This window comes from Thamnophis sirtalis, unplaced genomic scaffold, assembly GCF_051295495.1.
Source record: "Thamnophis sirtalis isolate CommonGarterSnake01/CBP01778 unplaced genomic scaffold, rThaSir2_p1.2 scaffold_6, whole genome shotgun sequence".
NCBI lineage: Eukaryota > Metazoa > Chordata > Lepidosauria > Squamata > Natricidae > Thamnophis > Thamnophis sirtalis.
This window is the reverse complement of record NW_028261386.1, coordinates 130,388,042-130,410,278: the sequence shown is the minus strand read 5'-3', so window position 1 is coordinate 130,410,278 and position 22,237 is coordinate 130,388,042. Positions and strand designations below refer to the sequence as shown.

General features: G+C 45.6%; 1 protein-coding gene across 1 annotated transcript in view; it reads left to right on the top strand.

Annotated features, from left to right (window-relative positions):
• Nucleotides 1-22,237, top strand: part of MLIP (muscular LMNA interacting protein) — a 59,675-nt gene that overhangs the window by 20,254 nt on the left and 17,184 nt on the right. The window contains exons 3-9 of the mRNA XM_087718956.1: nucleotides 272-640; nucleotides 3,242-4,813; nucleotides 10,604-10,675; nucleotides 11,745-11,810; nucleotides 15,030-15,113; nucleotides 15,206-15,265; nucleotides 20,703-20,747. Coding sequence (XP_087575082.1) covers nucleotides 272-640; nucleotides 3,242-4,813; nucleotides 10,604-10,675; nucleotides 11,745-11,810; nucleotides 15,030-15,113; nucleotides 15,206-15,265; nucleotides 20,703-20,747 — 2,268 coding nt within the window. The remainder of the gene's footprint in view (nucleotides 1-271; nucleotides 641-3,241; nucleotides 4,814-10,603; nucleotides 10,676-11,744; nucleotides 11,811-15,029; nucleotides 15,114-15,205; nucleotides 15,266-20,702; nucleotides 20,748-22,237) is intronic.

Sequence of the window (22,237 nt, the reverse complement as noted above, 5' to 3'; positions counted from 1 at the left end):
GGTGGTAAAAATTGAATGCATATCCCTTCAATAGCTAGTTTCCTCAGTTCTCGACACATACTGTATGTATTTTATTTCTTGGATATTTATTTGTCCTGGTTTCTGTAGGAATTTTAATTCATTATGCACGGAGAGAAGCATAGCAGCACATAACACTGAGTCATCTCTCTCTCCTCTTTCCCTCCCTTCCTCCTCCCTCCCTCCCTCCCTCCCTCCCTCCCTCCCTTCCTTCCTTCCTTCCTTTCCTTCCTTCCTTTCTCCCTTCCTTCAGAACGAAGTAATTGCTGGAACAAAAGAAGTGGAGAAGTCATCAACCATAGGAAGTGGAAACAAGGGAACTGGTGAAGCTGCCAGCTGCCCCAACGATAAGCACAGACTTTTCAAATCCCAAGAAGGCAAGGCAAAGGGAGGGAGAATGGATGGGAAGGATCTTTTCAAAGCTGAGTTCGTTCTCATCACCGACTCAGATGAAGATACGCAGGCTATTTTGGGCAACGGCTACGGACATGAAAGTTCCAAGGGTTTAGCTGCGTTCCATGTGCCCAGTGGTGATGAGTGCAAAGGACAAGAGAATGTGCCACAGATGCCACAACACATCGGCCTTCCCTGCAGTTCAGCCAATTCACAGAAACCCTCTCAGGTAATGCCCAGGGTCGTCGTTGAGTTAGGAGGTTATGCAAATCGAATACGTAATATTTTTTTTCCATTTCTATACTTCAGGAAAGGAAACAGTCTGAGCTATGAGTAGTTCACACACACAAACACAGGGTTGGGGAGAAGGTAAGAGTAGGGGAGAGAGTGGGTGGCATCCAGGGGTGGGTTTCAACCGGTTCGCGGTGGTCCCTGAGATCCGGTTGGTCGCCGAACCCGGAAGTAAGTAACTTCTGGGAACGGCGAAGCCCCCCCCCGCGCCCGTGTGTGCCCGCGCGCCCGCTCCTTACCCGGTTTTGATGAATTCTGCGCTTCCACGCATGCGCAGGACGCATACAGCGCCTGTGCGATCCTCCAGGAGCAGCTGGAGCATCGCACAGACGCTAGTACGCATGCGTGCGCCGCGCGCGTGCACACGTGCGTGAGGACGCTGCCGGCCTCATTCCAACCGAACCGGTTGGAACGGGGCGAGAAACCCACCCCTGGTGGCATCATACCAATAAAGGAGAATATTTGTAGGTCAGGATTGAAATAAGGAGTCTTTGATGCTCCCTGAGCTTGTTTTCTTGCAGATGTTTCACTACCAAAACAGGGTAACATCATCAGTGCTAGTTAGAAGTAGGATTTGGTCTCAATTTATATTCTAGTGACCCATCCTATCAATGTTTGACGGAATGGGTTTGGAAGTTCTTTGGTTGGGCTGTTTACCATTAGTTTGTTTGGCAGTTTCTAGATTGGGGTATTGTTTACTTTTTGGTTGTTGGTCTGACAGTGAATGTTACCTGTAGACCTCATGATGGCTGAAGGAATGTTGTGTCTGAATCAATCCTGGGCCACAACCAATACCAACATGATCAAATTATTACAAATGGAGCTCATGAAGTCCTAGAGCAGGGGTAGTCAACCTTTTTATATCTACGGTCCACTTTTGTATCTCTGTTAGTAGTAAAATTTTCTAACTGCTCACCGGTTCCACAGTAATGGTGGTTTATAAAGTAGGGAAGTAACTTTAAAATTTATAAAGCAGAGTTACAGCAAACCCTTACCGCCCACCATGAAAGCTGGAATGCCCACTAGTGGGCGGTAGGGACCAGGTTGACTACCACTGTCCTAGAGGGTTCTTTTCTAGTTTCCCATTGCCCTGAGAAATGGCAACGCATGTGTATTATCCAGGAGTGAAATTCAGCAGGTTCTGACAGGTTCTGGAGAACCAGCAGCGGAAATTTTGAGTCGTCCAGAGAACCAGCAAATATCACCTCTGGCTGACCCCAGAGGCCCCAATTACCTCCCAAAGACCCATTAGATCCCACAGATTAGGCCTCCTCTGGGTTCAGTCTACCAGCCAATGTCATCTGGTTACTATCCGGGGGAGGGCCTTCTCTGTGGCGGCTCCGGCCCTTTGGAACGAACTCCCCGCAGAGATCCGGACCCTCACCTCTCTCCAGGCCTTCCGAAAAGCCGTTAAAACCTGGCTGTGTCGGCAGGCCTGGGGTCGATGAGTTCCCTTCCCCTCTCGAATCGTGTGGCTGTTGGTGGTTTTTAAATGCCCTGTATTTTTGTAGCTTTTGTGTTTTTCCCTTCCCCTCCTTGGGTTTGTGCGCCGCCCTGAGTCCCGCAGGGAATGGGGCGGCATATAAATAAAATGAAACTCAAACTCAAACTCAGAGTGGGGTGGGAATGGAGATTTTGCAATATCTTTCCCCCAGGAGTGGGGAAGGAATGGGGATTTTGCAGTATCCTTCCCCTGCCACGCTCATCCAAGCCATTCCCACAGAACCAGTAGTAAAATAATTTGAATTTCACCACGGGTATTATCCCATGTAAATTATTTTTCCATAATGGGTATTTATGGGCAGTAATTGGTATTTAAAAACATTTTGATCTGATAGAAAACGCTTGAGAAACCCCTGTGGAACATCTGATTTCACTGAAAGATGTTTTTTAAAAAAATAGGCAGGAAAGACTAAGGGACATGCCGATTGGCTGATCAACATCCTTGGCATGTACGTATGAGAAGCTGCATGTACCACTGATTTCAACTATTTGGTCAAATTGAAGGACCATTGACAGAAAGGGCGAGTAGGGCCTTTTCAGTTCGCTTCTTAGAATTGTTTTCATTGTAGATCCTTTCATATTTTTGCAAAGTAGCAATAGCAATAGCAGTTAGACTTATATACCACTTCATAGGGCTTTCAGCCCTCTCTAAGCGGTTTACAGAGTCAGCATATTGCCCCCAACAATAATCCGGGTCCTCATTTTACCCACCTCAGAAGGATGGAAGGCTGAGTCAACCCTGAGCCAGTGAGATTTGAACAGCCAAACTGCAGAACTGCAGTCGGCTGAAGTAGCCTGCAGTGCTGCATTTAACCACTGCGCCACCTCGGCTCTTATGATACGATGGGGCAACAGCTGTGGGAAACAGATAATTTCTTCCATGCCAATAAAAATGGATGTGAATAGTTTAAAATTAAACTATCTCACTCTGCTATTTAATTCTGGAAATTAAGACAGCCACACTCCCAGGTAAAGAACTCGGTAGACGTTCCAGATTTGATTCTAACCTTTTCTTCTTTTTCTTTCCCCTCTCCAGTTAACTTCTCCTCTGTCTGCTCCTGATCATCTTTCCCATAAATCACCTGCTGCTCCTTTACTTTCTCCAACTAATCTGAAAGTAGAACACGGACTGGCCACTTCAGGCCACCAGACTTCTTCTCAGCAAGAATCTCATAGCCAGTGGCGGTCTGCCAATGGATCCTACGTCCACCAGACATCTACCTATTTCCAATCTACTACTTCTTCTTCCAGTCTACCTTCCTCCACACCGAAAATACTTCCTTCCTCATGTGAGAACCTTGTAGATCATGGTCAGTTACCCCACAATGTTCAAAGTCGCAAACCCGAAAAGGAGCCCACCTCTTTGTCGCTGCCGTTAAGCAAGGATCCCTGTCCTGCTTCACAGGTTGTCACCTCAGCAGATGGTCTTCAGGGCTCGTCCCCTCAGGCCTGTTCTCTTCTTCCTCCCAAGAAACCGGTCTCCTGGCCCCAGGTTCCCATTCATATCACCACGCACGTCTTATCACCAAGTCCCACGCAACTGCCACCTTCTCTACACGGATCCTCCTCAAATATATATAATGTCGACATCCACTGTGGCCAAGTGCCCTTTAGTGGGAACCCGCCAGAGTCTCGAGTGAAATCTCCTCTTCCATCTAGGCTTTCTCTTTTGACTGCTATTCTGAAGTCGGGGTCTTCTCCAAAAAGGCCATTTTCTCCCGCGTCCTGCCCTGCCACTTTTTCTCCCAATTCCTTTGATTCTTCAACTCTGGCAACTGAGCAGAAATTTAAAACTACCCCTCCCACTCCCAAGAAAGCCGCATCCCAGTTTTCTATCTTCAGGTCCGATTCCCCATACCGAAGTGAAGGTCACTTTTCCGGGCTTTCTAATGCGCCAAGGAATAGGATGGTTTCCTCGAGGTCGAGTCCTACCCTTCAAACTTGGTCTCTGTCCCCTCAAAGGATGTTTGATATCGGGGCACGTTCCCCTGACAAACTGCGTCCTTTGTCACCCACGATTTCCTCCTACCGGAAAACCGTCGTCTCTCCTCTGTTAAAACCCAAACAGACCAGTTTTTCCTTATCTCCCCATGTTTTGAGGCAAAGGGTCATCAAAACACGAGATCCAAAGAAGTCTACGAAAGTATACACCTGGTCTCCCACTCTTACTACCAAGTCCCATCCAGCGCCAACCCTTGCGGTCAACCAAAGGCCTAGAGTCTCTCCCACAACACCAAAACTGTCTTACTCTCCAGCTCCTGTGCATTCTAGCAATCAGCCTAAAGAACCCTTTCTACATACCTTTGCAAAGGACCGAGGTGAAAATTTATCAACTCATTGGCCTCTTTATCGCCAAGACTTGCCATCAACTATTCCTCCAGGCTGTGACATCAACTCCCCTTTGCTTCAGACAAACGCATCGTCCCCTCTTCATTCAAACTTTAGAGCTTGTTCGCCCTGCTCAAGACACAAGTCTCCGCCAGCAATATCGCCACCCGGATCCCTGGCCAGAAAGCATTCTCCTTGCCCACAGTTGTCAAGATCAAGGCAGACTAGCTCACCGCTGTCCTTTTCCTTGACTCCTGATTGTGAGAATAAGACTCCTCAGGTACTATCTTGATTGCTCCTTTCTATTCCTCTAATCCTTTTTCCATTTCTGTTCCAGGAAAATGGCACCCCAACTAAAATAAAATTGTAAATATAGACATAATTGCATTTGTAATTAGAGTGGGGGGGGGAATCTTATATGTTAAAGAGATTTATGGCAATCTGGATATGTAGGGATGTATTTGCAAAGCTTAATTTCCGCCTTTGATTTTCCAAATTTCCAAATCAACTTTTGTTGTATGTTTGCAGCCTGAGATAGTATCTTTTACCACGCTTGTAAAGTTTCAGAATTATTACATTTCACAAACAGGTGAGTTACAGGTAGTCCTTGAATATTTAGTGACTGCTAGAAGTCACAACAGCCCTGAAAAAAAAGTGACTTATGACCACTTTTCACCCTTATGACTGTTGCAGAGTCACGTGGCTTACATTTGGATGTAAATGTAAAATGTAAATTGAAAATGGACTCACATTTATGACGGTTGCAGTGTCCCTGAATCAGGTCACCCCCTTTCGCGACTTTCTGACATACAAAGTCAACAGGGAAACCAAATTCAATCAACAACCATGTCACTAATTTAAGAAACGCGGTGATTCACTTAACTAATGTGGCATCATAAAATGGGGCAAAATTCATTTCACAAATTTCTCACTGAACAACGTAAATTTGGGGCTCGATTATGGTCGTAAATTGAGGACTACCTGTACACGGAGAGTATTTCTCTAGCATTTTATTCATGAGAGTCTGACAATTCAATCTGTGCTCGTCAGTACGAGAAACAACTGAGGAGGATGTACTGGTTTAATTTATTTAAGTATGCTACAAACTGGCCTTGTTGATTGTTACCTCATGGAGCACTGAAGGTTCAAGTTTGTGGTAAGAGTGGGCTGGTTTGAAGACCCCCTTAATCAAAACCAATGATTGCTGCTGGTAGGAATTAACTTTGATCTGTGAAAATGCTTAAAATTAAACTTCAGTATAACAGACAGCAGTTCTGTTACTGGTTACAAATATTTACATATAAAATCAGTTCTTCGTGTAAATCATAGCATATGCTGGTTTATAATAAATTACATGTATGAAGACTGCTAATAATTACGTCCTATTTTTACATTCATCCCCCCATCTGTAAAGGATGTTTTTACATTCTTTTTGAGCCAAAGTTGCAGAGGCAAATGTCTCTTTCATGCACACAAACCACCCATCTCCTCATTTATGATATTTTAGCACGCAGCTCTCTCTCTCAAAGGCAATTTCCAGAAATCCCTTTAATTGCAATGTAGTGACTTGAGACTGGTTGCTATTCTATTCCGGTATCTGTTTTGTAGATAGCAATAGCAATAGCAGTTAGACTTATATACCGCTTTCATAGGGCTTTCAGTCCTCTCTAAGCGGTTTACAGAGTCAGCAACTTGCCCCCCACAGTCCGGGTCCTCATTTCACCCACCTCGGAAGGATGGAAGGCTGAGTCAACCCTGAGCCGGTGAGATTTGAACCGCCGAACTGCAGATAACAGTCAGCTGAAGTGGCCTGCAGTACAGCACTCTAACCACTGTGCCACCTCGGCTCTAAGCACGTGCGCGGTGTGCTCATGATCAAAAGGATAGTGGTGCCTGCCGGAACCCAACCCTGGGTCAGAGGCTGAGATCCTCCCATCTAGTTTAGTGTAAAGTAACTCTGGGCCTCCGGACTGCTAATTGCATGGATTTTAGGCAGCTGTTTGTAAATTGTCAAGAATTCATATGGAGTCAGCTGTACAAAACTACTATTAACTCAGTCTGTGGCAGCTTCCGTCCATCTTTTCTCTGATATAGTTCTGCGCCACTTATAGGAGACTTTGGTACACGCTATTTATAAGTTTGTTCTTCATATTTAAGAACTGCCTATTTCCCTCCAGAGGGACTAAAGGATATTATAGCAATAGCAGTTAGACTTATATACCGCTTCATAGGGCTTTCAGCCCTCTCTAAGCGGTTTACAGAGTCAGCATATCGCCCCCACAGTCTGGGTCCTCATTTCACCCACCTCGGAAAGATGGAAGGCTGAGTCAACCTTGAGCCGGTGAGATTTGAACCGCCGAACTGCAGATAGCAGTCAGCTGAAGTGGCCTGCAGTACTGCACTCTAACCACTGCGCCACCTCGGCTCTTTCTTAAAGCTTTCATTGATAAGGATGCTCAACAGCCGTGTGGACCGTCAAGCATTGTGGGCAGCATAAGTGATAATTAAAAGCATAATAGAGGAGAACAGTTAACTTTCAGTTTTAATAACATCACTCCAGGTGACGACAGGTTCCTCTGGGATTGCAGGAAAGGTTCTTAAGTGCCTTATCTGAAACCTTCCCCAATTTTTTGTGGGTCTGCAGGCCAGATCAATGCAAGCTGATAGTACCAGGGCTAGGCTGCTGGGGGTTCACAGGGGTTCGGGAGAACCTCTAGCTAAGATTCTGTGCAGTTCAGAGAACCGCCAAATCCCAATCCTGGCTGGCCCCACCCACCTTGCCCCTCCCAGGAGTCCCCACATAGCCCATTTTGGTTGCAGGTAAGTGGAGAGGGCACGCATGGAGGCTTGGGGAGGGCCAATTGGAAGTTCAGGAACTCTAAAGGGCCTCTGGAGCCTGGGAAGGCCCTTTTTGCCCTCCCGAATTTACATCACTGTAAATTTGTGGAACCTCTTCTATAGAAGAGGTTAGAACTGGCAGGAACCCACCCCTGGAGAAGGTCCATGGCAGAAAAGGCTCCTCTGCTCAATCCTATCAGCTGAAATTCCTTTGCTGATAGGATCCATATCAGGGGTGGATTCTGGCTGACGCTACTGCTGGTTTTCTCAGGGATGCGCCACGCGCAACGTGCAACAAAAATTGCTCTGCAGATGTGCAGAAGGCAAAAACAAGATGGCAGCACCTATGGCGCCGCCGAGAAAACCGGTTCAGGGGTGTGGCAGGCCAGGGTCACTGCCGGTTCAAGTGACCTAGGCCGCCAAGTTACTACCGGTTCGGCTGAACCAGTCCGAACTGATAGGAACCCACCTCTGGATCCATAGTAGGATCTAACCTTCTCCATACTTAACTCATTGTCATCAGAACAGTGAAACACCATGACTGTGATAATAATGATACTGCCTCTTGCTGCATGTTGAACTCTTGTCTGTGACTACTATTGCAGTTCTTCTGTGACAGTACACACAATACACGGGGCATGTCAAACGTACAGTTCTACTCTCTGAAATTCTGCACAAGCAGAAGAAAAAAGGAAGGGAGTCTCTATGGATTTTACTCTGCTAGTTGTATAGGGGGCAGTGGTGATTTCCATTTCAAGGGCCATTAAGGAGCACTATCTGAAGATTTTCCCATGATCATGTGGCCACCAGGATGTTACAGACAGCTGTTTCCTCTCCGCTGAGGTGGTACCTATTTATCTACCTGCATTTGCATGCTTTCAAACTGCTAGGTGGGCAGGAGCTAGGCGACGATGGAAGCCCACCCCCCCCCCCCCCGGTCATATTTGCAGCTGGGCACGTACATGCAGAATCCCTAATTAAATCCCAGCTTTCCAACTTCATTGAAAGGGACCCCGCAGAGTCAAAATTCTTATTCAGGGGACAGGATGAAAGGCAAGCAGCGAAGAATAGAGTAAAACAAATGGCGTTTAGTGCTAATTGTAATGCTGACAAACGACTGTGTACAAGGGAGATCAGTGAGCTGCCAAATCCACTTTGTCTCGTAAGAGTTACTGACGTTTGGTTTCGATAACTAAAGTTCTTGTCATGCCGGGGATGCAAATGGTGGGATAGCAGGGAAAGTGAGGACGAGAACAGTGATGATTTAAGAGAAATTAAATTTGCCTTTCAATCAGCGGTGGGATTCACTTACCTTCCCTACCGACTCGCAAATGTGAGCACACGTGCACGCTTACTTCACTCACATGTGCCACAACTGCGCATGTGCACCATCTTCTGTGCATGCGCAGTGCTCACGCATTACATTGGGGGGGGTGGGCGGAGCCTCCTGCAGCTTCTGCTACTGGTTCGCCCAAACCAAAGAGAACTGGCTGAATACCACCTCTGCTTTCAATGCTTTACAATATGCCAGAAAAGAATAAAAGGAAGTGATCTGGCTCATGGGGTACTTAGATCTGGCTGCCCTGGAAACAGCAGAGGCCCACTGTACCTCTGCCAGCAAAAATGGAGGTTGGGAGGGCAGCGTGTGGCTCCCGCAAGCTCCGTTTTTGCTGGCAGAGGGTTGCAGGAGGCCATCTGAGCCAAAAACAGAACTCAGGAGTTCATTTTCATCGGTAGAGTGCTCGGGCCACCACAGGTGCCCCAAACCCGAGAGATGCAGAGCTGGCCACACCCACCTGAGGTCAAACACAACCTTAGCAATAGAATAGCAGTTAGACTTATATACCACTTCATAGGGCTTTCAGCCCTCTCTAAGCGGTTTACAGAGTCAGCATATCGCCCCCAACAACAATCCAGGTCCTCATTTCACCCACCTCAGAAGGATGGAAGGCTGAGTCAACCCTGAGCCGGTGAGATTTGAACAGTCGAACTGCAGAACTGCAATCAGCTGAAGTAGCCTGCAGTGCTGCATTTAACCACTGCGCCACCTTGGCTCCTTGATGTGGCCCTCAATGAAATCGAGTTTGACACCTCTCCCCTAACTTAAGAAAGCGGGGACAACAGGAAAACATTCATGTAATTTGTTACAATTGCCTTGCAGAACACCCTCTGAGTTGTTAAAAAGAGCATAGAAGCTTATTAAAGGATGGCCAAAAAATTCCCACTTTTTCTGAAGGTTGAATGACATTAAGAGTGAAATTATTCCAAGCAGGTTCTGAGATGTTTTGGTTAATTAGTGTTTTGTTGTTGCCTAATAAACGAAATAGTGGAACAGCTAACGAACAAGACAGAAAAGTTTTTCCTTCTTCGCAAAAATCCCTTTCCTTCTCAGTTCAGATATTGTATTTTTACTTGGTTAACAAGTTTGAGATTCACACTGAGATAGTGGAAGAAAAATTACCCCCTAAAGGTGATCATCCATCTCTTTTCACAAGGGTCTCAGTGAGCTTGTAACTGAATATATCTCATCTAGGGACAGAAAGAAAAAAAGTATCTGACTAAAATATATGAATAGATATCCGGCCTCGGAAATAAATTATAAAGGGAACCCTATGACATAAATTATGGCATTGAGGGGGATACTTTAAAAAGGCAGAAAATCATTTTACTGTGTAACTTTTTTTCCTCCCTTATACTAAGACAGTGTTCATATTGAAGTCTTTTTTCAAGTGTAAATATATGTTTTATTCCCATTTCATTTCGTACAGTCACATGTATACTGTGCATAACCGGGGCATAAAACATTGAGCAATAAACACAGCCCTCCCTCTTGTCAACAATACCCCCCAAAATACAAACCCAATATACCACCTTGACCCACCATACACCCTCTTTCGCCCCCCTCCAACTTTCGTTCTTCCTTCCAACATTCCCCTCTACTTCCCTACTTCCCCTCCCCCTCTATCACTCCTCTCTCCCAATACATTCCCTCCCTTCCTTCTCCTCCTCCCTCCAATCCTCTCTCCCACCTTCTCTCCCCCTCTTTCTTCTTTCCCTCTACTCCTCCCTTCGGTGTATTTCTACTGTCTATCAATATATTCAGCTTGTCCTATTTTTACACTGGAATTAAAGAGCCACAGTATACAAGTGCAATCATTATCCCATATTGAAGTCTTAAAGGAATTAGTTTGAACGCTATCACATCTTTCCCCTTTCTAATTATGATTTACAGTCGCACAAGATCAATGCAAGCTACAAGGCCTTTGCAGCCATCCCAACAAACACACTGCTTCTGGAACAGAAGGTTAGTTGGGTGCCCAAAGATATGGGCTGGTGTTAATATTAATTTTGAAATTAAGGGCATAAGCAGATTTATTTATTTATTTATTTGTAAAATTTATATGCCACCCAATCCCGAAGGACTCCGGGCGGCTTACAAAAAAGAGAAAACAAAAACGGTTTAAAATCGCAACACCACATACATTCATTCTAATCGGGGCTGGACCTCAACAATGAGGTCAACAGCCCCAGGCCTGCCGAAACAGCCAGGTTTTTACAGCTTTCCTGAAGGCCACGAGAGTGGGTATGGTCTGGATCTCTGGGGGTAGTTGGTTCCAAAGAGTCGGAGCAGCCACAGAGAAGGCTCTCCTCCGGGGACACACCAGCCGACACTGTCTGGCTGACGGCATCTGAAGGAGGCCCAATCTGTGGGATCTTTCTGGCCGCTGGGAGGTATGTGGCAGCAGGCGGTCTCGAAGGTACGCTGGTCCTAAGCCATGTAGGGCTTTAAAGGTGATAACCAACACCTTGAATTGCGTCCGGAGACCAATTGGTAGCCAGTGCAGCTCGTGGAGGACAGGTGTAACGTGGGTGTACCTCGGTGCACCCAATATCACTCGATATTGGGTGGTAGACATGGCTAGGAGACCCTTGGCACAATTCTATTTTGTGCACCAGTTGGGCCTGTTTCGAGACCAGGAGGCACTATTCATGGTTACCTAGTTCTTAGACATCTTCCCTTTGAACAGTTCTCACATGAGTTACGTAGACGTGTTATTGAAAAGCACTTGGAAACTTCAGATGCTCCAGAACACATAGCCACTTGCAGATTGGACACTTTAGGGTGTACATTTTAAAAACACCATTACTTTGGAGCTGTCTCCCATAAATTTGTGTGTGTTCAAAAATCAGCTGCTTAACCAACAAAATAAATTATACAAGAGCTTATTTTAATTATATTATAATGCTTAGAGGGTTGACTATCTGTCACAGTTGACTAGCATATGATATGAATTACTTTGTCAGATATTATATAAGTGGGTTGTTATTGTTATTCTTGTCTTAATATCAGAATTATACAAATTCATTCATAGGCCCTTGATGAACAAACCAAAGCAGAAGAGGAAGTTGAGGACGGAACTCTGGATACCCATTCAGAGGTGACAATTGATTTCTCCGTGTTTAATTGATTCTTATTTTATTCATTTCGTTTTGGCTGTATTGTTTTCTCGTCAAATTTCCACAATCAGAACTGAATAGGGAAAGAATTGCTTCAGCCTGCACCCTGCTATGGATGTCCTGGAGGTGACACACTGTGCAATGCTTTGCATCTGAAAGTGGAAAAAAAAATGCTTCAGAAAATGGATTAGTGTTTTCAGAGCAACTTGCGCAACTATTTAAAGCAAGCGCACAAATCCTAGGAAAAAATGCCTCTTCCCCTCAACCTCTGTTGAGCCAAATCCTATAGGAATCCTTTGGTTTCACGGTGAGCTCATATATGACCACTGAAGCCCCATTTGGCCTTTGAAGTGGAAGCGCTGATGAGCCGAGGTGGCGCAGTGGTTAGAGTGCAGCACTGCAGGCTACTTCAGCTGACTGCAGTTCAGCAGTTTGGCTGTTCAAATCTCACCGGCTCAAGGTTGACTCAGCCTTCCATCCTTCCAAGGTGGGTAAAATGAATTGTTGTTGTTGGGGGCAATATGCTGACTCTGTAAACCGCTTAGAGAGGGCTGAAAGCCCTATGAAGCGGTATATAAGTCTAACTGCTATTGCTATTGCTATTGCTGCACAACTTTAGAAACACCTGGTAAATAATCTGGTTGGGGAGGAGGAGGAGGAGGAGGAGAAGGAGGAGGAGGAGGAGGAGGAGGAGGAGGGTCCAAAATCAGGTTTAATTTTTCCCAGCTTTCCCAATGGATACATTTTATTAAAAAGTATAAGCTTTAGTGAGCTCCAGCTGTCTTCATCAACTGGATAGATGAGCTAAAAATGATGTAGGGTTTAAATTGGGATGAACTGGAGAGGGGAGGGTGGGGAACACACAACGCCTGTGCAGATGCTGGCTGCATGCGTGCAAGATTGCAAGGACTTTATCAATTAGCAAATGCAAATGTGTTAAAACCCATTGTGGTTGTTGGGACCTTCTGAGACAGTCTAAAAATCTCTTGTTGGACATAAATTCGGCAATCTCTTGGCTCAAGGGTGCTGCTAAAATGGATCTGATTCGAAGCAGCTGTTAGGTAAGATCCCCGTTGGGAGATTGTGTGCGTTCAGAGAAGCTTTGTGAGAGTTGTGTTGGAGAACACACAAACCAGCATAGCAATAGCAGTTAGACTTATATACCGCTTCATAGGGCTTTCAGCCTTTTCTAAGCGGTTTACAGAGTCAGCATATTTCCCCCAACAACAATCCGGGTCCTCATTTCACCCACCTCGGAAGGATGGAAGGCTGAGTCAACCCTGAGCCGGTGAGATTTGAACCGCTGAACTGCAGATAGCAGTCAGCTGAAGTGGCCTGCAGTACTACACTCTACTCACTGCGCCACCTTGGCTCCGCATACAGAGACACTGCAGTTTAAGTAGGCTTTTACTTCCGTGGAAATAGAGGTATCAGAGTCCATCAAACAGTCCAAGTCATACACGGATAAGACAGTCAGTCATCAATGTCTTTCAGTTAAGGGATAATCCAAACAACATAGTCCATAAACATACAAACAGTCCGGTACTCGAAGTTTGCTAGCAGTTGCAAAACTTACAATAGCTCACGGCACTTTCTAACAGCCAGCTTCCAAAACACTCAGATCAGATCAGCCCAGCATCTAACAAACAGAGAGCTAACAGTCATTCTGGCTCCCTCTTATGGCCGATTGAGGGAAAACAGCAACCAATCACATTGATCTGAGTGACATGGGGTCCACAGTGGAGCCATGGACTGTGCAAACTACCATATACTTAACAGGATGAAATGCAGAAAGCACACCAACAAGAGATTTCCTTGGCTTTCATTTTTCTTGGTGGGAAACTCTTACGGCAAGTTGGAGGGGGGAGGGAAGTGTTTAGCTAGAAAAAAGTTGAAATAAGAGACTTATGTCTTCAGCTTCCCAAATTCTGCATAGCACCGCCCAGTCTTTATGTTTTGAGAAAGGGTATTATCAAGAGAAGAATGCCAAGAAATTTCCCCAGTACCAGGAACGCTCAGTTTGGGTTGCAAAACTCTGATGACCACTGAGGGGAAAGCAAGAGAGACACCACAAAATTCTAGGCACCATCTAGTGGTCATCCAGAGTAGTGCAGTGCTGATCAAATAGCTCCGCGAGGTACCACAAAATTCTAGGCACCATCTAGTGGTCATCCAAAGTAGTGCAGTGCTGATCAAATAGCTCCGCGAGATACCACAAAATTCTAGGCACCATCTAGTGGTCACCCAAAGTAGTGCAGTGCTGATCAAATAGCTCCGCGAGATACCACAAAATTCTAGGCACCATCTAGTGGTCACCCAAAGTAGTGCAGTGCTGATCAAATAGCTCCGCGAGATACCACAAAATTCTAGGCACCATCTAGTGGTCATCCAAAGTAGTGCAGTGCTGATCAAATAGCTCCACGAGATACCACAAAATTCTAGGCACCATCTAGTGGTCATCCAAAGTAGTGCAGTGCTGATCAAATAGCTCCGCGAGATACCACAAAATTCTAGGCACCATCTAGTGGTCATCCAAAGTAGTGCAGTGCTGATCAAATAGCTCCGCGAGATACCACAAAATTCTAGGCACCATCTAGTGGTCATCCAAAGTAGTGCAGTACTGATCAAATAGCTCTGCGAGATACCACAAAATTCTAGGCACCATCTAGTGGTCATCCAAAGTAGTGCAGTGCTGATCAAATAGCTCCGCAAAGTGGAACTCATCTCGGTGCAGATAGTCCTTGACTTACAACCATTTGTTTAATGACCATTCAAAGTTATAATGACACTGGAAAAAAAATCCTACTCTTGGCCCTTTCCCCCCACACTTATGGCCATTGCAACATCCCCGTGGTCATGGGATCAAAATCAGAATGCGTGGCAACCGTCTCCCATTTACGACGGTCACAGTGTCCCTTTTGTTTACCTTCTCGCAAGTAAAGTCAAGGGGGGGGAAGCCAGACTCATTTAAGAACTGTGCTTACTAACTGAACCAACACGGTGGCCCCGAAAAGACATAAAACGGGCAAAACTCACTTCATCTTGTTTGCCAATGGAAATCTGGGGCTCAGTTGTGGTTGTAAGTCAAGGACCAGCTGCTGCAGCAGGTCCTGTGAGAAAGAAGCGGGGCTAACAAGATGTTTAATCTCTGGAGTTGAGAATCAGAGGAAATAATTTTCTCTCTTTTAAAAACCCCGTAGATGTGCTCGCCTGCCCAACTCAGGCAACAAACGGAAGAACTTTGTGCTGCTATTGATGAAGTCTTGCAAGAGCCTTTGCCCAGGGTATGCTAACGTCAACAGCCGCTTCCTTGTTCGGGTTGCTTCCTTTCGCCTTCTGTCATTGAACGCCTGCTCTTTTCAATCCATTCTTACAGCGCCAATGTAATTCCTCTCCAGGCTCCCTGAAGAGCGTACTCGATTCAAATACGGGCAAAGTAAGTGAATAAGAATGCGAATGAAAATGAGCCACGGTGGCACAGTGGTTAGAGTGCAGTACTGCAGGCTACTTCTGCTGCAATGGTGGGTAGCAGGTGTACGGGCCAGTGGTGGGTTTCAAAAATTGTTCGAACCTACTCTGTGGGTGTGGCCTCCTTTGTGGGAGTGGCTTGCCACCCATGTGACCGGATGGGAGTGGCTTGCCGCCCATGTGACCGGATATGAAGATGCCGACGACACTTGTCAGAACCACCTTAAGTTACCGCAGACACAGCACTGGCCTGCATAAGAATATGATGTAAACTTGTTTTTAAAAAGGCATCTTTGGTTTGCGTTAAAACAACTTCAACACACGCAATGTTCTGATTGCACCACAAACGCAGGAGTCATCCTCACCTTTCACAGAGGCCCTGAGTTTTATAAATAGGAGCTTGATAGTGTAGAATAATCATATCCAAGGACCAGTGGTGGGTTTCAAAAAAGTTTGGAACCTCTTCTGTAGGTGTGGCCTGCTTTCCGGGTCCACTGGTGGAACCTCTTCTAACCAGTTCAGTAGATTTGACGAACCGGTTCTACCGAATAGGTGCGAACTGGTAGCACCCCACCTCTGGTACGGGCATACCGGAGTCTGCCTGGAGCACCGGGTACCGTGCTCGGGAGGGCCCATCTGCCCACCACGCTCCTTACCTGTCTTTAAAGCCTTTGGCACTTCTTTGCACGTGTATGGCGCATACACCGCCTGTGCGACTCTCCGCCGAGCAGCTTGCGGAGGCTTGCGGAGGTGTCGCTGGAAGGTACGAGGTGTGTGTGTGTGTGTGTGTGAGCTCTCTGCGCATTCATGTGGAGGACGCTGGGCCCCTTTGTAACCATACCGGTTGCAACGGAATCCGGAACCCACCACTGTTCTGTTGCCTGCCGGCTGCCTGCAATTTGACAGTTCAAATCTCACCAGGCTCAAGGTTGACTCAGCCTTCCATCCTTCTGAGGCGGGTAAAATGTGGACCCAGATTGTTGAGGCCAATATGCAAACACTATAAACCCTTTAGAGAGGGCTGTAAAGCGCGGTGAAGCGGTATATAAGTCTAAGTGCTATTGCTAATGAAACCCCATCAAAGTCTCAATGGTATTTTTTGTTGCTGTTGTTGAAACAGGGATGTGAAGATGACTGCTAAACTTAAGTAGTAAAAAGGGAGATGTAAAGTTCTCTAACCTTTCCTTTTGCTTTCACTCTGACAACATAGAACAGCATTTGATTTTTAAAAAATTAATATAACATTTACCGAAGGAATTTTTAGAAAGATAAAAATGATACAAATATTAGAAAAGCAGAAAATGAGGAATAACAGTAAAACAGGAAGAGAAAAAAGATGAAGAAGTATCTTCCGATCTTTTTGATAAGAGTTATACAGGAATTTAGTTTTTACCCTAATTTTACATATGCCGGAGACAGTTTGAAAGAAATGGAATCATTTATATGAAAATAATAGATGATGGTCGAAGGATCTAACCGGCCCTGTAGAATCTTTTTTCATCACTGGATTTAAACTGACTTGCATGGGAAATTTGGCAGGAGATTCACTTCTTGAGCCCTGATTAGTATTTAAGGATTCTGTAGGGACTCTGAATTCCCCTTGATTTATACTGAGGCATCGCCTCGTCTTGCTTAATGGAGCAATATCAGCCACAGAGTTTGTTGATGATCCAGATATAGAGGTTTGGCTATCTGGGTGCAGAGGTATCTCCCCTTCACGCAGAGGTAGAAACGCCTTTAATGAATTGGTGGTTCTTGTCATGTTGGGCAAACTCGATTTAATGCCTTTGGAACGAGCTCTCCGTGGAGATTCGGACCCTCTCCACCCTTCAGGCCTTCCGGACGGCCGTGAAGACCTGGCTGTCCCAGCAAGCCTGGGGTTGAGTTCCCCCCCGCTACTCGAATTTGCTGTGTCTGTTGTGCTTTTAAGTTGTTCGTATTGTCTGATTGTTTCTGTCTTACTTTTTGTAATTTCCCCTCCCTTGGCTTTTGTTCAGCCGCCCTGAGTCCCTTCGGGGAATAGGGCGGCCTACAAATTGAATAAACTCCAAACCCCAAACTCCAAGGTCCTATATTGAGTTCATTAGCTCCTCCTGAGAACGCATAGTAACGGGTGCATTGAGTCAAATTTCTCTCCCTCCTTCAGCACTTCTGGATATCTTCCCCGAAGAATATACGTACCTTATCAGAAACCTTCCTGGATGTACCCTCCCGTTACACCTTGGCAATCTTCCCAGGAGTCAGGAGTGGCAGGCACAGATATTTTAAAATATTCCAGTTGGCAGAGTCCCAAAGCTGTGTAGAAAAGGCTTAAGAGCATTTGGGGGTAATACGAGTTGTTGAAACAACAGCAGAAGCCTCTTAAAGCCTTGGCAGGGTGGCGGCCTTGTTATCTCTGTTAATTCTGCCGGTGTTCTTTTACACCTAAGCAACTGTGACAGATTTCAGGACGAGCCTTCTCTTTTGGCTTTTTATGTTTAGTTTAGTTTAGTTTAGTTTAGTTTAGTTTAGTTTAGTTTAGTTTAGTTTAGTTTAGTTTAGTTTAGTTTAGTTTAGTTTAGTTTAGTTTAGTTTAGTTTAGTTTAGTTTAGTTTTAGTTTAGTTTTATTTCATTTGTATGCCGCCCTTTTCCCTAAGGGGACTCAGGGCGGCTCACAACTCAAAAAGGGAAGGGGGGATACAAACAGTTTAACAAGAACACAAAACTATACATAGTTAAAAGCACAACAATCATACCATTCGAGATAGGGGCAGCGAATCTTTAGCCCCAGGCCTGTCGGAACAGCCAGGTTTTAAGGGCTTTGCGGAAGGCCTGGAGGGTGGTGAGGGTTCGAATGTCCACGGGGAGTTCGTTCCAGAGGGTCGGAGCAGCCACAGAGAAGGCTCTCCTCCGGGTAGTCGCCAGTCGACACTGGCCGGCGGATGGAATTCGGAGGAGGCCTAATCTGTGGGATCTAATTGGTCTAGTGGAGGTAATTGGCAGTAGGCGGTCTCTCAAGTACCCAGGTCCAACGATGTGGATCGTTTCTATATGCAGGTAGTCCTCGACTTACAACAGTTCATCCAGTGACCATTAAAATCGCAACAGCACTGGGGGGAAAAAAGGTGACTCATGACCGTTTCCCACAGTTACGACCTTAGCAGCATCCTCATAGTGAGCTGATCAAAATTCAGATAGCAATAGCAGTTAGACTTATATACCGCTTCATAGGGCTTTCAGCCCTCTCTAAGCGGTTTACAGAGTCAGCATATTGCCCCCAACAACAATCCGGGTCCTCATTTCACCCACCTCGGAAGGATGGAAAGCTGAGTCAACCCTGAGCCGGTGAGATTTGAACAGCCGAACTGCAGAACTGCAGTCAGCTGAAGTAGCCTGCAGTGCTGCATTTAACCACTGCGCCACCTCGGCTCCTTGTCGACCGGTTCATATTTATGACGGTTGCAGCATCCCGGGGTCATGGGATCACTTCTGCAACCTTCTGACAAGCACAGTTGATGGGGAAGCCAGATTTCGCTTAACAACCAGGTTACGAACTGAACAACTCCAGCGAATGTAGGGAGTCCAGATTCACTTCACAACGGAGGCAAGAAAGGTCATGAAATGGGGCAAATTTCACTTAACAAATGTCTCGCTTAAGAACAAAAAAATTTGGGGGTCAGTTGTGGCCATAAACCAAGGACCACTTGTATAACATGCTTTTTCCCCCAGTTGTAGTACTTATGTTTCAAATGGCCCTTCAGTGCTAAGCTTTGAATTGTCTGTATCAGAGAATATTGTAGTTGTGTGTGTGTGTGTGTGTGCGCGTGTGTGTGTGTGTGTACACTAGCCAGTATTGGCATTCTCACCACCTTCCTTTACAAAGCCAGGGAATCCTTCTTCTCCTAGCCTTTTTATTTCTTTTAGCTTTTTCTCGGCCTCTGACAGCTGATCAATATATAGATTTGACCTTGTGGGCCGTAAGCAAGTGGTTATTTTGCAGCTAAAGACAGTTCTGTGTTGGCCTCTAATAGGTTGGGATCAGTGGTGGGTTTCAAAAATTGTTCGAACCTACTCTGTGGGTATGGCCTCCTTTGTGGGAGTGGCTTGCCCCCCGTGTGACCGGATGGGAGTGGCTTGCTGCCCATGTGACCGGATATGAAGATGCCGACAACACTTGTCAGAACCACCTTAAATTACCTCACACACAGCACTGGCATGCATAAGAATATGATGCAAACTTGTTTTTTGAAAGGCATCTTTGGTTTGCGTTCAAACAACTTCAACACACGCAATGTTCTGATTGCACCACAAACGCAGTAGTCATCCTTACCTTTCACAGAGGCACTGAGTTTTATAAATAGGAGCATGATGGTGTAGAATAATCATATCCAAGGACCAGTGGTGGGTTTCAAAAAAATGTTTGGAACCTCTTCTGTAGGTGTGGCCTGCTTTCCGGGTCCACTGGTGGAACCTCTTCTAACCGGTTCGGTGGATTTGACGAACTGGTTCTACCGAATAGGTGCGAACTGGTAGGAACCCGCCTCTGGTTGGGATCCAGTTCATCGGTCTCAGATTCCATTCTCACTACTTCTCTGTCTTTGTCTATTACTTATCAGGGGATGAGAGCTTGTCAGAATCACAGTCAAATAAGATATGGTACTTATCAACTGTTGATTGAAGAGGTGGGATAGGCTTACGTTCCTTTTTGTTGGGGTAGCTCAGAGAGTCCTGTTTTTTGGTTGCTTATCTTTTTTCAGTTCAGAGGTTTTTCTACCACGGGTTTTCAGCCCTTTCAGAGATGGTATTCAGCAGGTTCTGACCAGTTCTGGAGAACCGGTACTGGAAATTTTGAGTAGTTCGAAGAACCGGTAAACACCACCTCTGGCTGGCCTCGCCCCTGTCTATTCTCTGCCTCCCGAGTCCCAGCTGATCGGGAGGAAATGGGGATTTTGCAGTAACCTTCCCCTGGAGTGCAGAAGGAATGGAGATTTTACAGTATCCTTCCCCTGCCACGCCCACCAAGCCATGCCACGCCCGCCGAACCGATAGTAAAAAAATTTGAATCCCACCACTGTGCCCTTTGTGCTAGTTGCCTTTGTCGCATTACTATTTTTACTTCCTCCAGATGTGTTGGTGTTTTGGGTCCCTTGTACACTTAATAAAACTCATAAAACTTTAAAAACAGCATAACAGCAAGACGAGGATAAGTGAAATGCGTTAAAAGGTAAGTTAAGGGATAGGTTTGTTCGAGCACAGTTACTCTTGTACACCTATAATTCAACCCACAGCTTCCTTACTGTCTTTGTTGTTGGGTGAGAATGGAAAACAAATTCCAGCAGTGCCCAAATGTGACAATTTAGCAAAAAAAAAAGTTTTCTGCATAATGCCAAACTGTTCTAACACGAAGTTGTTGGATTCCTTGCAGATGTCTACTGCTCCACAGAGGCCAGCTGGCCGGGAAACCAAATATGTAAGTATCTTCATAAGATGGTCTTCACATTTGTTTTTAATAGCAGGACTCACCTTTGAGAGGACGTGTGAGAACTCTTGCCACTAATGATTGAATAATTAAAATGAGTCTCCAAAAACTGTGGTTTAGGCTGAGCTGAGAATAGCCTTCCTTCCTTTCCTTCCCTCCTTCCTTCCCTCCTTCCTTCCTTCCTTCCTTCCTTCCTTCCTTCCTTCCTTCCTTCCTTCCTTCCTTCCTTCCTTCCTCTTTTCATTTTGAATTAATCTTGCAATTTTTTGAGAGGCAAGAATGCTGCAAATCGACATTGTGAGTTTCTTTCTTTCTTCCTTCCTTCCTTTCTTCCTTCCTTCCTTCCTTCCTTCCTTCCTTCCTTCCTTTCTTTCTCTTTCTATTTCTTTCTCTGTGTAAGTCTGTGTGTGTGTGTGTGTGTGTGTGTGTGTGTGTGTGTGTGTGAGTGGTGGGTTTCAAAATTTTTTAGAACCTCTTCTGTAGGTGTGGCCTACTTTCCGGGTCCACTGGTGGAACCTCTTCTAACCGGTTCGGTAGATTTCACGAACCGGTTCTACCGAATAGGTGCGAACTGGTAGGAACCCACCTCTGATCCCTGTGGTTCTATAATTGCAATTTGGGCAATCATGGTGTGCAATTACAATGGTCACAGTGTCTTACAGTTACATGATTGCCGTTTGCAAACTTCGTGCTGGCTTCTGACAAATAAAGTCAATGGGGACGATGGTAGGAAGTCGCAAATGATGATCATGAAACATCATGCTTAATAGTCATGCAGGATTCACTTAACGATGACAACTAGAGCTGCCACAACTGTCGTTGTGAGTTGGCAGAATCATGTGATGTCACATTTTATGACCAGGTCACTTAGAAATGGAGTTGCCAGTCCCAATTGTTAAGTGAAGGCTATTTCAAGATAGGTTAATGTTCCATGTTTAGGTAACATCAGAAACCCCAGCATACATGCATTATTGATTTTATAACAAGACTTCTTATTCATATCTTTACACCAGTGTTTCTCAACCTTGGCAACTTGAAGATGTCCGGACTTCAACTTCCAGAATTCCCCAGCCAGCGAATGCTGGCTGGGGAATTCTGGGAGTTGAAGTCCGGACATCTTCAAGTTGCCAAGGTTGAAAAACACTGCTTTACACCACATAGCAATAGCAATAGCAGTTAGACTTATATACCGCTTCATAGGGCTTTCAGCCCTCTCTAAGCGGTTTACAGAGTCAGCATATTGCCCCCAACAACAATCCGGGTCCTCATTTTACCCACCTCGGAAGGATGGAAGGCTGAGTCAACCCTGAGCCGGTGAGATTTGAACCGCTGAACTGCTGAACTAGCAGTCAGCTGAAGTGGCCTGCAGTACTGCACTCTATCCACTGCACCACCTCGGCTCTAAGTGGTCTGCACATTCAAGCAGTGGACATTCTCAAAATAGAGGGACTTCGGTTGTAAAATGAACCTCGTAGTCATCC